A 15477-nucleotide genomic window follows, 5' to 3' on the forward strand; every position below is an offset into this window, starting at 1 on the left:
AAGCAATGGTGAGAAGTTTTCTTTATATAAGTCTCCGTAGCGGCCTGTAATAAAGATCCCTAAGTATCGGATCTTAGAGGCGCACCAGGAAAATTTAAAGTTGTTTTGCATGTGGGACAGTCGGGGAGGGGGGATGTGGAAGGGGAGAGCCTCCGTCTTGGACCAGTTAACCTTGTAACCCGAGACACGTCCGTATTCAGACAGGAGTTTAAAAAGGTTCGGCAGAGAAGTGTGCGGTGACGAGAGCGATAGGAGGACGTCATCTGCGAACAGAGAGATCTTGTAGATAGAGCCCCCCACCTCCAGCCCTCCAATATCGGGCGAGGTTCTTATGCGGGCTGCTAATGGCTCTATTACTAGGGCAAAGATCAGAGGCGAGAGTGGGCAGCCCTGTCTGGTACCGTTGGAGATGTCCAAAGGGTCTGACTGCACTCCATTCACGGAAACCCTGGCGGAGGGATTCGTGTACAAGGCCTGAATCCCTGCAAGAAATTCCCCCTGAAAACCAAAGTGAGCAAGGGTTTCGAACATGAAGGGCCACCCTATCCTGTCAAATGCTTTCTCCGCGTCCAGAGAGAGCAAGAGAGCAGGAGTACGTGTTAGGTTGATGTAGTGAGCCAGACTAACAACACGTCTCGTGTTGTCTTGGGCTTGGCGGCCGGGGATAAATCCCACCTGGTCATTATGGACCAGGTGGGGTAAGACATTATTCAGTCGGAGGGCTAGGATTTTTGCGTAGATCTTGATATCCGTATTAAGTAGCGAGATAGGTCTGTAGTTCGCACAGTTGGATGTGTCTTTGCCATCTTTGGGAATAACTATAATCTTAGCCTCCAGAGCCGATTTGGAAAAAGAGGCTCCCTGTAAGACGGCATTGAAGAGGGTCGAGAGGTGGGGCGCCAGTTGGGGGAGAAAAGATTTGTAATAGGCGGCCGTGAAGCCGTCTGGGCCAGGGGCCTTGTTAAGTTTTAGGGATTTGACAACGGTGGCAATTTCTTCGTCGGATATCTTTGAGTTCAGTTCGGCGGAGACCGATGAGCTCAGAGTAGGCAGGTGGCAGTGAGACAGGAAGGTGCGAATGGCCCCAAGAAAGTCCGGGCTTGATTGAGTGGTCCCATGGGCATTATACAACTTCTCGTAGAAGCGGGAAAAAGTGTCAGTGATATGTTTGGGGTCACTTGTTTTCTTACCAGAGGATGACTGGATAGACATTACGTTGTTCCTTGCGAGTTTAGCCCGAAGCCTAGAGGCTAAGAGCCGATCCGCCTTATCCCCTTTTTCATAGAAGGATTGATTGAGCCATTTCAAGCTGGTTTCCACCTTTGCCGTCAGTAACATATTCAGTTCACCCCTGGCCGCAGACAAGGAAGAAAGGTCTGCTTCGGACCCTATTTGTTTGTGTGTCAGTGAGAGGGAAGTTACCAGGTCCGAAAGCTCTCGAATGCGTCCGGATCTGGCCTTCTTATTATAAGATGAGGCATTGATCAGGCAACCCCGTATTACCGCCTTGTGAGCGTCCCATAATAACATCGGGGGAACCGACGGAGATATGTTTGTCTCAAAATAATGGGAGATTTCGGTGGCTAGATGGGCTTTCGTTTGGGGGTTAAGAAGGAGTCTATCGTTTAACCTCCACACACGGTGGCGGGCGGGAGGATGCGGACCTGGTACATCCACAGTGACCGGGCCGTGGTCTGACCACGTGCTAGGATGAATGGAGGTGTCAAGGATACATTGAGCGGGCTCTGAGCTCAGAAAAATCATGTCCAATCTTGTGTAAACATCATATATGGGGGAATAGTATGTGTAGTCCTTAGCATTCGGTTCCTTCACTCTCCATGCGTCGAAAAGAAGGTGACGTGATAGTAGAAGGTTCAGAGCAGCTGCATTACGCGTATGAGAGGGGCGCATAGATCTGGGCAGGGGTTTCGATCTGTCTAGGGCACTGTCCAGAGTCACATTAAAGTCCCCCCCCCAGTACCACGTTACCCCGTCTGTGCAGGGCTAAGAGGTTATTTAGGGAGTGGAAGAAAGGGGCCTGAAGCTGGTTTGGGGCATAAATATTTAGGAATGTGTAGGGGGACCCATTTAACAGCCCCACTAGAAGCAGGTATCTACCTTCAGGGTCCCTCAGTATTTCAGAGGGGATGAAATCCAAGTGTCTAGCAAAGAGTACTGAGACCCCCTTCTTCTTGCGTATGGGGTCGCAAGCATGGAAAGTGTTTGGGAAGGATTTTGACCTAAGTTCTGGATGTGACTTACCGGTAAAGTGGGTCTCCTGTAGAAATACGATGTCGCCTTTCAGTTGTTTAAGGGACTGAAATAAAAGAGAACGCTTACGTGGGCTGTTTAAGCCTTTCGTGTTCAGAGTAACTATTCTAAGAACCATGGTATAGGAGCGGAGCTCTCTTCACGTGGCAGCGCACCAGCGGAACCCTGAAAGAGACTGAGGAAAGAGAGGGGGAGAAGGACAGAAAAAGATGGGGAGAAAGAGTAGGAGAACAGATGAGGAACAGGCATGAATTAGTACCAGTAACTAGAAGACAAATCAAATCCATTCTCGCTGGCCGGACCCAAGGAGGAAATAGACCCGCAGGTCCAGTTCGTCCGACTTCGACCCTGAGGGTCGAGCGGGGGGTGGATGGACCTAGCAGCTCAGAGAGGGGACCGGGTCCCGTGTGTGAACAAACTCGGTTAAAATTTACACATTGCCATTAGTATGCTAAGGGAGCTAAAGGGGGAGGGAAGAGGGAGGGGGGGGGAGGGAGGGGAGCAGAGGCGATGGAGTTAAGGGTAAAACTTGGCATGGTAATCACATAACAACTGTAGTAACAGTAAAACTCGGTTGAAATAGATAGAGAGGGCCCGAACCAGTCGGGCCACCCGGGACCGGAGCCCACGCGGCCGCCCGCATAGAACCCCGGCCCCGAGGGCCCGACCCGGCCCCCACACAGTAAACTTAGTAAGGCAATAAACGGTTAACAGTAGCTAGCCCGAGGGCCCTACACCATTCGGGGATCTCAGCATTGCTCAAAGTGATACCCTAAGGACCGTTAGAAGGCTAATGCAATTGTCAAGTCCTTGTAGGAAGAACCACTAATGTTGGGTCATGTATCTAGAGAGGCATGAGAAGTAGTTCCGACGGTGGTCCAATTTGGGGATGGGGCTGTGAGGAAAGGGGAGGTGTTGACTGGTAGAGAGCTTTGAGGAGTGGTCTGGGGGCCAGAGATGTTCAGTCGATGGAGAAGCTGAAGGGCCTCGTCGGGGGATCTGGCGGAGAGGAATTTGCCATCTGCCTTGACTTGGAGGGCAAAAGGGAAGCCCCACCTATATCTGATGTTGTTGTCTCTCAGGGTTTTGGTTATGTCCTTTAGCTCCCTCCTTCTATTTAACGTGACTGGCGACAGGTCCTGGAAGATCGCGAGATCAGAGCCTTCAAAAGGGATAGTCGAGGACCTCCGGTCTTTGGCGTAAACTTGGTCTTTGACCACAAAGTAGTGAAAACGTAGGATTACGTCTCTCGGTGTTTTAGCATCTTGGGATCTAGGACGTAGAGCCCAGTGGAGTGCGGTGAGGTCATTGGCTGGTGAGGCACTGCAGCCATAATGATCCGAAAAGTCCGGCATCGCCACTTGTGATGTCATGGAAGTAGGCTGACAGTGCCTGTCTACTTCTATTTTTCTATTTAAACATTTATATATTTTTTGAAGATATGTGTTTTAGGTAGCCCTTGATTTGAAATAGTTGGGGGATTTGGGATCAGAGTTAGGTACCCCTTTTTACACATTACGGCAGACAGCGTCTCCTTTTTACACATGACGGCAGACAGCGTCCCCTTTTTACACATTACGGCAGACAGTCCCCCTTTTTTTTTAGACATTACGGCAGACAGCGTCCCCCTCTTTTACTCATGACGTCAGACAGTCCCCCTTTTTTACACATTACGGCAGACAGCGCCCCCCCTCTTTTACTCATGACGGCAGACAGTCCCCCTTTTTTACACATTACGGCAGACAGTCCCCCTTTTTTACACATTACGGCAGACAGAGTTCCCTTTTTTGCACATTACGGCAGACAGCATCCCCCTTTTTACACATTACAGCAGACAGTCCCCCTTTTTACACATAACGGCAGACAGTCCCCCTATTTTACACATAACGGCACAGTCCCCCTATTTTACACATAACGGCAGACAGTCCCCCTATTTTACACATAACGGCAGACAGTCCCCTTTTTTTACACATAACGGCAGACAGTCCCCTTTTTTTACACATAACGGCAGACAGTCCCCCTATTTTACACATAACGGCAGACAGTCCCCTTTTGTTACACATAACGGCAGACAGTCCCCCTATTTTACACATAACGGCAGACAGTCCCCTTTTTTTTACACATAACGGCAGCTTTTTTTTGTGTGTGTGTGTGTGTTACTCGCCTTGGGGGGCCACGGTCCGGACACTCTCCTTGGCTGCGCTATGATGGTCTCAGGCGCTGAGTAGGCGCAGCGGGACTCGGGGACGACGGCAGTGGCGGGACAAGGGGGAAGGCGCGTCTCACACTCCTTCCACCGGCGGTACAGAGGGTTAGGCTCCCGGACAGATCTCCTCCCACGCTGCTGACTCCGGCCTGACAGGGCCAGCCGCCAGCCGCCAGCCGCTCGCTCCACCGCTGCTGCTCACTGCTACAGGGGCGTGCTATGGGTTGAAAGCACGCCCCTGACACTCCTCTGTCAAAGCGGCACTTCCACAAGTGCCGCTTCACGTGTATTTTTTCATGGGCTTTTACTGCCCAATTCTTAGCACCGCCTACCCGCTTCCTGCCGTTGCTATGACAGCGGGAGGCACCGACAGCGGTGCCTCCTAAACTGATTTAAAATTATTATTTTAAACTAAAAGAATCATTAAAATAATATAAATCCTAAATCATATACTTATGACACAGTATATGTGTCATAAGTATTTTCTTTATATTATTTTAATGATTATGACAGGGGAGGCACTGCCTCCCCTGCCTCCCCTGACTGCACGTCCCTGGTAGAGCCCTGTGAGCCCTGTCAAGGAGTAGCATGTCATCCGGGATGGAGGGAGCAAGTGAGCGGAAGAGGCGGAGTAGATAATCCGTGAGGTGGTTTTGTTCCACCGTTTCGGGGACGTTACGGATTCTAAGATTGTTCAGACGCCCTCTGTTGTCCAAATCTTCTTGTTTATCCGCTAATAGCATAACGTCTGTACGCATTTGGGTTATCTCCTGTTCTGATTCTTGTTGGAAAGCGATAAGCTCCTCTTGTTTCCGTTCGATAGCATCGACCCTGGAGCCCAGACTGTCCACATCTGTTTTCAGACCTAAGATAGCCTCTTGTACCTCCGCACGTATTGATTTTTTAATATTGCGCATTTCGGACAGGAGAAGGGCGACATCCGCTTTTGTAGCGGGGGTGGAGGAAGAGTCTTCATCTGAGTCTCGATCAGACGTCGCTGAAGCAGGAGGAGGCGAGGAAGTTTTCCTGGTGGACGATGGAGCAGAGTTCTTGAAGTAGCCCACCAGATTGTGGGCGTTCGATTTTTTTCCCCCTTTAGGCATAGTGGCAGAAAGACGTGAGGTAATTTGGTAGGCAACACCTGGGCGGGGTAGCTCCTATAGCATTAGAGTCACACACGGGATCGGGTGCATTACGTATCGAGATCACATGATAGGCGCTTCACAGATGGTGATCAGGAAGGTCCAGTCAGGTGCACTATGATGTGTAGGTGTTAATCAGTGGGTGTATGCTCCCGGCCCACGGAAAAGTTGGTATCCTCTGAAGGCAGAGATGTCCATTAGGGTCACCCAAGGCCCCGTTGCTGTTATATGTGAGGGTGCAAGGGAGGGCCCCCGCGGTGAGCTTTAAGAGGTCTTGTCTTGTAGAGTATTATAGCCCCTCCGAGGTAGCACCAGCCCGTGGGAGCTCAGTTTAGCCTTGATAGGGTATATTAAAGGAGAGAGGGCAATTGCAGGGTGAGGTGGTCGCTGCACAGCAGGTTTTCCCCCCTCACAGTTTGGTGTAGTGTGCGGCAGTGCCGAGGTACTGGGCACGGGTGTCTAGGCGGGGGTTCTGAGGAGTACTGTGAACCCAATCCCCCAGCCCCTGGAGATCAGCGGGGCATCCAAGTGTAATACACGCCGTTTTCAAGATGGCCGCCGGGCTTCCCGCACTCTTGTCGTGCGGCACTATTTTGTGCTCGGTGTGATGAAGAGGTAGAGGCAATAGGCAATAGGGCCTCTTCTGGGGATGTAGCCGCCAGCCGAGCGGTCAGGAGCGGTGTCAGAGGCCGCAATATCTATCCGCGGCTATCGCGGGTCCGGCCCCGCAATCGAGGTCCCGGTCTGAGGCCCGCCGCTAGGCCGCGTCTCGCGGGAGCTCCGGGGACCGTTTCCCGGGTCCGCGGCACGGAGCAGGCTACAGCAGGTGAAGCGGTAGAGGTAAGGGCCGCGGGGAGAGGGAGGGAAGAGCCCCGATGCTGCGCTGGTGTGCACCGGCAAGGGGGGGACTCACCCACCGTACGGAGCCGCCTCCGCCGCCAACCGCACACGATCCCGATGGCTGCCGCAGGGTCACAGGACGGGGTCCCCGGTTCTGGGGATATCGCTTTCCGTCGGTCCGGCGTATGGGCTCGTCCTCCCGGTCTCCCCGGACGGTTGTCCCGGTCAGCCTCACTTCCGGTGGGGTGGGAGGTCGCACCACAGACCCCGGCTTCTTATGGAGGGGAAGGCCGCAACCTGCAGGAGCCCTGACAAGGGCTCCCCGGCTCCGCAACCGACACCCTCTGGTACTAGCTGGGACAGGGAGCAGGTGCACTCGTTTAAAAGTGTGTGGTGACCTGTGAGGTATATTTTATAGCTGGTAGAAGGCCAAAACCAACAGGAGCACACACAGATCACCTCCTCTCGGCCTGCTAGCCAGGCCACGCCCCCACCATTATGGTATTTTAACCACTTAACTGATCAATTTTCCCCCACAAAACTGCTCAGAAATTGTTGTTTTTTTATTATTACTTATTAAAGTTTAAAAAGTATTTTTAGTAATATATTAAAATATTTTGTTTAAAAAAAATATATATCTTGGGGATATTTTGCGCCCTCCTATTACCCCCCCCCCATGTCCAATAGCACCCCATTATAAAATAACTTCCCACCAGTGGCGCCTCGTACCTAGGTGGATGAGGTGGGCTGCCACTGCCATACTGCCGAGTCTCCACCACCTTGTCCCCGTTGCCTGTTCCCTGCCACAGCCAAGGTCACGGCACCTGTACTATGTAGTTCACAAATGCCGTGACCCAGCACATCGGCTACAGTCCATAAAAGCTGACGAGGCAGGGAGTGGCTTCCTACAGGAAGCCCGATCTCTGCTAATCAGAGCCCGTTCTTGCAGTCCCAGAGGGAGGAAACAGTAGTGTCTGAAGTGTCTGTGACTGGCAGGTAGGACTTCCAATAGAAAGTCACTGCCAGTCACAGTGAAGCCAGTGCAGTCTCACGGACTGCATCTGGCTTCACTGACATGAGCTGGGTGGCAGATTTTACCTGGGGAGAGGGGGGGGGGGGGGTTTGCAGTCCTGCAGCCCATAGGCAAAAACTGCCACTGCTTCCCACCCCCTATTGGAAACAGATCCCCCCAAGTGGTCTTAAAATCTAATAATACTACCCCCACACCACCTTAGTAGCAAACAAAAATCAAAACACCCTTTTCCACCAAGTGAAAAGCCCCTTTTTTGTACCCCCCTCCCACCCTGTGACCCATGTATTTTTGTTATTATTATTTTACCACCCACCTACCCCCTCCAGCATATTTTACTTTATGCTAACCCTCCTCCACCCATAAATTAATGCTGATTCCCCCCACCTCACCCCATAGCTATACATCCCCCCTCTCCAAAATCTGCTGGGAGAGGAACTAAGCTCCCCTGCCCACACTGTGCATCCTGCAGAGAGGAGAGAGAATCCCTGTTTGTGTGCTTCGACACTACAAGTATCAGATCCATCTCAGGTTGGACATGGCAGTCCTGCAGAGAGGAGAGAGAATACCTGTTTGTGTGCTTCGACACTACAAGTATCAGATCCATCTCAGGTTGGACATGGCAGTCCTGCAGAAAGGAGAGAGAATACCTGATGAGCTGTATAAGCACAGTGCAATGGTTCTTATGGTGAACTCTACCATATGTACAATGGTTATTCCAGGAACGAGTATCAAAATGTAGTTATTGCCCGGGGGTAGTTTGGCAATTGATCACCACAATTTATCAGGCAATATAACAAACTTGATATAAACAGAGTTATGTATTTGCTCATATTAACCACATTTCATATTTACGATCATGTGTTGTTTACCTGTGTTGTTAGCATGATGTTCTATATCTTGGTAATAATGAAATCAAAACAATATGAAATATTGTGTCTGCTGTGGAAAGTTAGTACTTCACTAGAATCACCATCACTCAGCCAGACAGTGCTGTATTAAGAACAGGTCAACCGAGGCAGTTTCTCTGGGGGGCCCCCCACACAGGCATGGTTGGACTGGGCCCGGTGGGCCGCACCTCCTCTGGGCTTACCTCCTCTTCTACGGATCAAGTTCCAGACTGTCCACTTGAATTATATATTAAACATATGCATACCTCCCAACCATACTTGCCTACCTGACCCTCTCCATGAGGGAGAAAATGCTCTGTTCCTGGACTTTCCTGGTAATGTATGATTGCCATCACTTGTGGTGAAACACCTTTCTTATCAATTACCTAGCTCACCACAGGTGATGGCAATCATACATTACCAGGAAAGTCCAGGAACAGAGCATTTTCTCCCTCATGGAGAGGGTCAGGTAGGCAAGTATGCTCCCAACATGACCCTCTCCAGGAGTAACAGAATGCTCTGCTCCCAGACTTCCCTCTTAATGCATGCATGCCATCACCTGTGCTGACATACCATTCTTATCCATTAACCTGTTCAACACAGGTGATGTCAATCACAAATTAAGAGAAAAGTCCAGGAGAAGAGCATTTTGTCCCTCCTGGAGAGGGTCATGTTGGGAGGTATGCATATGTTACCTTATACTGCACAGGACTGTTGTGTATTCTCTTCAGAGCATTGCTGTTATTAATCTGGTACATTATCATGATGCAGTAGCAGTATTTTTACTATATATATTTATCTAGGGGCCCAGACCATGCACTCTCTAATGGTTAGCCAACCTCGATGGCATCTGGCCACACCCCCTCTGGAGACTGGCCACACCCCCAAACATGGGCCCCTGTCACTGCATTCCCCCGGTAAGCCATTCATGCCCCAGTAAACACTGCACACAGGAGAGGCCCCACATACAGCTATATAACCAGTAAGAGGGACGTTATGGCATATGTAAATTGGAGTTTCTATGTGGCAAAATGTGAACTGGGGGTACTACAGTGTGTTAAACAAATTTGTGGTGCTAGGAGTATCTACACATTATTCTTTCTAATATTATTGCCAGCATATCATATTGATCATTCTATTGGTTGGGGCCACCACAAGTTTGTTGCCCTGGGACCCGCACAAACATTTATCCGGTCCTGCAGCCTAACCGTTCCCATAACCAGAGCCGGACCTAGGCATAGGCAAACTAAGCAAATGCCTAGGGCATTTGGAATGCCTAGGGGCCCAAGCAGCTTCTGCTCATTAAAATAATATGTGGCATGCCTATGCTCTGTGTGTGACTGTGGCTGTATCTGCATACGAAATGCTACGTTACAGTGTATTCCTGGAAAATACTGTAATATAGCATTTCATATGCAGATACAGCCACAGTCACACACAGAATATAGGCATGCCACATATCATTTTAATCAGCAGAAGCTGCTTGTGCATCCTAGACACATAGCAATGTAATTAAGACACATTTTCGGCAAGAAAGGCGCCCGACATTAGCAGAGCTGCCAGCTGACTCACGTCAGGCATCTCTTGCTACATGGCGTATTGAGGCAAGATGTATGAGGACACATCTGTATCCAAGCAGAGGCAGAGGTCACAGTGTTAGCGGCCATGTGAGTGCTGTGTGCGGGTGGGTTGGTTGTGCAGTAGTGTTCAGCATATGTGTAAGAGGTATTATGTATGTCATTATGTGTATAAATGCATTAATAATGTGTGGTATATGTGTAAGAGGTATTATGTATGTCATTATGTGTATAAATGCATTAATAATGTGTGGTATATGTGTAAGGGGCATTATGTGTGTCATTATGTGTATAAATGCATTAATAATGTGCGGTATATGTGTAAGGGGCATTATGTGTGTCATGTCTATTAATGCATTATGTGTGGTGTATGTGTAAGGGGCATTATGTGTGTCATTATGTCTGTAAGGGCATTAATAATGTGTGGTATATGTGTAAGAGGTATTATGTATGTCATTATGTGTATAAATGCATTAATAATGTGTGGTATATGTGTAAGGGGCATTATGTGTGTCATTATGTGTATAAATGCATTAATAATGTGCGGTATATGTGTAAGGGGCATTATGTGTGTCATGTCTATTAATGCATTATGTGTGGTGTATGTGTAAGGGGCATTATGTGTGTCATTATGTCTGTAAGGGCATTAATAATGGTTGGCATAATGTGTAAGGCACATTATGTTTATAAGGACATTAATAATGCGTGTTAAATGTGTAAGAGGCATTACTGTGTGGTATAAACACATTTTGGCACCATCCAAAATCTTGCCTAGGGCATCATATTGTTTAGGGCTGGCTCTGCCCCTAACAGATGCTTATATGCAAATTAAACCATCTTGCTCTGTAAAGCCATGATCCCTGTCAATTTGTTGATAACCTCAGTTGTGTTTATCAGCATGCAGAAATACACATAACGATATTCTTGTAGAAACAATATATTGCAGTAAAGTTGTCTTCTTAAATAATTATCACTACTCTGCTAAAGCATACAGACTCATTGCAGCTGATATAAATGCAGATAAATAAGAAGCTGCACCTGTCTCCTCCCAGCATCAGGAGATGACTCTTCAGCTGGCTGTTACTTTCCTGCAGTATGCTGCGTTCCATCTGGAGGTGCTGGCACTGGTCCCGCAGGAACTGCAGCTCTCCTGCATAGTAACAGAAATATGCAGTGACGCGTAAGAATAAGGGCAGACAAACAGATCCGCTGCATAACAGTACAAAAATATTCATAATAAATAATACTTTACATAAGTGCCAAACGATTATGTAGCAGCTCCCAAGTTGAGTGTTCCAAAATATAATAATTTATGGAATGGGCATAAGGGAAAGTAATTTATTTTTCACTTATGTCTCTACACTTTACTGAACTGAACCTTACACTATGATGACTGTGGAAGGACTGCAGATGTACATATACCAAAGTAATGACTATCTGCCCCCATCATTGGGTCACACCATCATTGCCACCACCAGGTTCTGGTATTCTGTAACCTCCCACTTCCTCTAAGCTAATGTAGGTAAGGATCTCTAACTGTGATCGCATCTTTAGCATGGTATGCGGTTGATGGAGCTACAGTAAAAAGATACACAGTCAATAAGTCGACCCCATATGGTCGACATGCAAAAGGTCGACAGATAAAAAGTAGGCAGTGCTTAAGGTCAACAGTTTCAAAAGGTCGACAGGTTTAAAATGTTGACATGACAATGGTCATCACACATATAGTCGACACAAGTTTTTGTACACTTTTTCAACTTTCATCATTTGCCATCCACGTGGACTACGATTAGGAATAGTAACCTGTCCCGAGCAGCATATCAGAGTAATTAATTTGGCTCATATATGGTGAAGCATATAAAATTACACCATTTCCATGTTGACCTTCTGACCATGTCGACCTTTTGTATGTCAACCATTTGGGTTCAACCTATTTTTTTTACAGATCTTTTTAGATCTATTGAGCCACATCCCCTTCACATATATAGCTTAATTTTCTGATCAACTCTTGGAAATTGTACATACTGTATATAGTTGTGTGATACCCCGGCAGGTGTCATTTTGGGTTACCTGTTCCTCTTAGATCACAAGAATGGTAAGGAGGTTCTGCTCAGGCTATGAAGCATTATTGCTAGGATTTTAAATAAGTCTCTATTTATGAAATAAAACAGTTTTACCAATACTGTAGTTTTGGATAATCACACGATAAACTTCAACAATATGTATAGAGTAAACCCATTAACAGTCACAACAAATAATTTCACTCTAACAACTGTATGATCATGTATTGTGCTGGAACGTCCACAATGACTGACGTTCCCATTCACCAGACGCGTACGCTTTTACCTGTACCTAGTGACACAGATCTGCTCTGCTTGGTGAACAAGAAGTCATGTACAGTAATATAAAAGAACAATTGGTATCAACATGAAATTCTGATACACTGTATGGCATTTTACTGTCAACATTAGTGAACACATATAAATACACTAGTACATGAGAACCCATACATAAACATGTATGTTTACAAATAGTACTGATGTGAAGAAAAGGGGAAATAAGGAGACCTGTGCGCTGGTGTTGCAACCCCAAGTGCATGAAAGGCATTGTGCTTACATAAGAACAATAAAAATGTGTTTTCTACCTTAAGCCGCGGGTGATGCTGGAAGATGACCGGTGAATGTGCAGAAGTTCCGCAAGCACCGGTCATAAGCCAACAGAGGGAGAGTGGAATTTGCCAGGCAGGTGAGTTACCACACTTCAGCAGAAGACTGCTTCAAATATGCGAGCGGTATCTGACACCCTTCACCGCGATCCAGAGGTGAAGTGGGACTGCACAAATTACAGCTGTAGCCAGCAGTACATCTAACCCTCTGTAACTGCCCTGACTGTGCACCTCAGCCAGCAGCGTCTATGTCATGTGACCTGCTCATCACACCGTCACTCACTCAATACTCCCCAACGCAGTAAATAATCATCAATATGAATATTAACAATATATCTATGTAAGTCTATGCATATCATTACATTTTATATATATATATATATATATATATATATATATATGGAAACTGGGGTAGACCTAATGAAAGCGCTAAGTATGGAGCTCAACCTCAAGGCGTACTCCCTGTTAGATGGAGTACAAAAGTGCAGATAAAAGAAAATAAGATTTTACTCACCGGTAAATCTATTTCTCGTAGTCCGTAGTGGATGCTGGGAACTCCGTAAAGACCATGGGGAATAGCGGCTCCGCAGGAGACTGGGCACAACTAAGAAAGATTTAGGACTACCTGGTGTGCACTGGCTCCTCCCTCTATGCCCCTCCTCCAGACCTCAGTTAGGAAACTGTGCCCGGAAAAGCTGACACAATAAGGAAAGGATTTTGGAATCCCGGGTAAGACTCGTACCAGCCACACCAATCACACCGTACAACTCGTGATACTATACCCAGTTAACAGTATGAATAACAACTGAGCCTCACGAACAGATGGCTCATAACAATAACCCTTTAGTTAGGCAATAACTATATACAAGTATTGCAGACAATCCGCACTTGGGATGGGCGCTCAGCATCACTACGGACTACGAGAAATAGATTTACCGGTGAGTAAAATCTTATTTTCTCTGACGTCCTAGTGGATGCTGGGAATTCCGTAAGGACCATGGGGATTATACCAAAGCTCCCAAACGGGCGGGAGAGTGCGGATAACTCTGCAGCACCGAATGAGCAAACTCAAGGTCCTCCTCAGCCAGGGTATCAAACTTGTAGAATTTAGCAAATGTGTTTGAACCCGACCAAGTAGCAGCTCGGCAAAGTTGTAAAGCCGAGACCCCTCGGGCAGCCGCCCAAGAAGAGCCCACTTTCCTCGTGGAATGGGCTTTTACAGATTTAGGATGCGGCAGTCCAGCCGCAGAATGTGCAAGTTGAATCGTACTACAGATCCAGCGAGCAATAGACTGCTTTGAAGCAGGAACACCCAGCTTGTTGGGCGCATACAGGATAAATAGCGTGTCAGTTTTCCGGACTCCAGCCGTCCTGGAAACATAGATTTTCAGGGCTCTCACTACGTCCAGCAACTTGGAATCATCCAAGTCCTTAGTAGCCACAGGCACCACAATAGGTTGGTTCAAATGAAAAGCTGATACCACCTTAGGAAGAAATTGGGGACGAGTCCTCAATTCCGCCCTATCCATATGGAAAATCAGATAAGGGCTTTTACATGACAAAGCCGCCAATTCTGACACACGCCTGGCCGAAGCCAAGGCCAACAGCATGACCACTTTCCACGTGAGATATTTTAGTTCCACGGTTTTAAGTGGCTCAAACCAATGTGACTTAAGGAAATTCAACACCACGTTGAGATCCCAAGGTGCCACTGGAGGCACAAAAGGGGGCTGAATATGCAGCACTCCTTTAACAAACGTCTGAACTTCAGGCAGTGAAGCCAGTTCTTTTTGGAAGAAAATCGACAGAGCCGAAATCTGGACCTTAATGGAACCCAATTTTAGGCCCATAGTCACCGCTGACTGTAGGAAGTGCAGAAATCGACCCAGCTGAAATTCCTCCGTTGGGGCCCTTCTGGCCTCACACCACGCAACATATTTTCGCCATATGCGGTGATAATGGTTTGCGGTCACCTCCTTCCTAGCTTTAATCAGCGTAGGGATGACTTCCTCCGGAATGCCCTTTTCCTTCAGGATCCGGCGTTCAACCGCCATGCCGTCAAACGCAGCCGCGGTAAGTCTTGGAACAGACAGGGTCCCTGCAGCAGCAGGTCCTGTCTGAGCGGCAGAGGCCATGGGTCCTCTGAGATCATTTCTTGAAGTTCTGGGTACCAAGCTCTTCTTGGCCAATCCGGAACCACAAGTATAGTTCTTACTCCTCTCCTTCTTATTATTCTAAGTACCTTGGGTATGAGAGGCAGAGGAGGGAACACATAAACCAACTGGTACACCCACGGTGTCACTAGAGCGTCCACAGCTATCGCCTGAGGGTCCCTTGACCTGGCGCAATAATTTTTTAGCTTTTTGTTGAGGCGGGACGCCATCATGTCCACCTGTGGCCGTTCCCAGCGATTTACAATCAGCTTGAAGACTTCTGGATGAAGTCCCCACTCTCCCGGGTGGAGGTCGTGCCTGCTGAGGAAGTCTGCTTCCCAGTTGTCCACTCCCGGAATGAACACTGCTGACAGTGCTATCACGTTATTTTCCGCCCATCGGAGAATCCTTGTGGCTTCTGCCATCGCCATCCTGCTTCTTGTGCCGCCCTGTCGGTTTACATGGGCGACAGCCGTGATGTTGTCTGACTGGATCAGCACCGGCTGGTGTTGAAGCAGGGGTCTTGCCTGACTTAGGGCATTGTAAATGGCCCTTAGTTCCAGAATATTTATGTGTAGGGAAGTCTCCTGACTTGTCCATAGTCCTTGGAAGTTTCTTCCCTGTGTGACTGTCCCCCAACATCGAAGGCTGGCATCCGTGGTCACCAGGACCCAGTCCTGTATGCCGAATCTGCGGCCCTCTA

The 15477-nt window shown here is 48.0% G+C and overlaps 1 protein-coding gene across 5 annotated transcripts in view; it reads right to left on the reverse strand.

Moving 5' to 3' along the window:
* Positions 1-15477, reverse strand: part of CCDC136 (coiled-coil domain containing 136) — a 118872-nt gene that overhangs the window by 63105 nt on the left and 40290 nt on the right. For all 5 annotated transcript variants that reach the window (XM_063926716.1, XM_063926718.1, XM_063926715.1 and 2 more), the window contains one exon: positions 10995-11106. In XM_063926716.1, the coding sequence (XP_063782786.1) occupies positions 10995-11106 (112 nt within the window). The remainder of the gene's footprint in view (positions 1-10994; positions 11107-15477) is intronic.

The sequence above is a fragment of the Pseudophryne corroboree genome, chromosome 6, assembly GCF_028390025.1.
Source record: "Pseudophryne corroboree isolate aPseCor3 chromosome 6, aPseCor3.hap2, whole genome shotgun sequence".
Classification (NCBI taxonomy): domain Eukaryota; kingdom Metazoa; phylum Chordata; class Amphibia; order Anura; family Myobatrachidae; genus Pseudophryne; species Pseudophryne corroboree.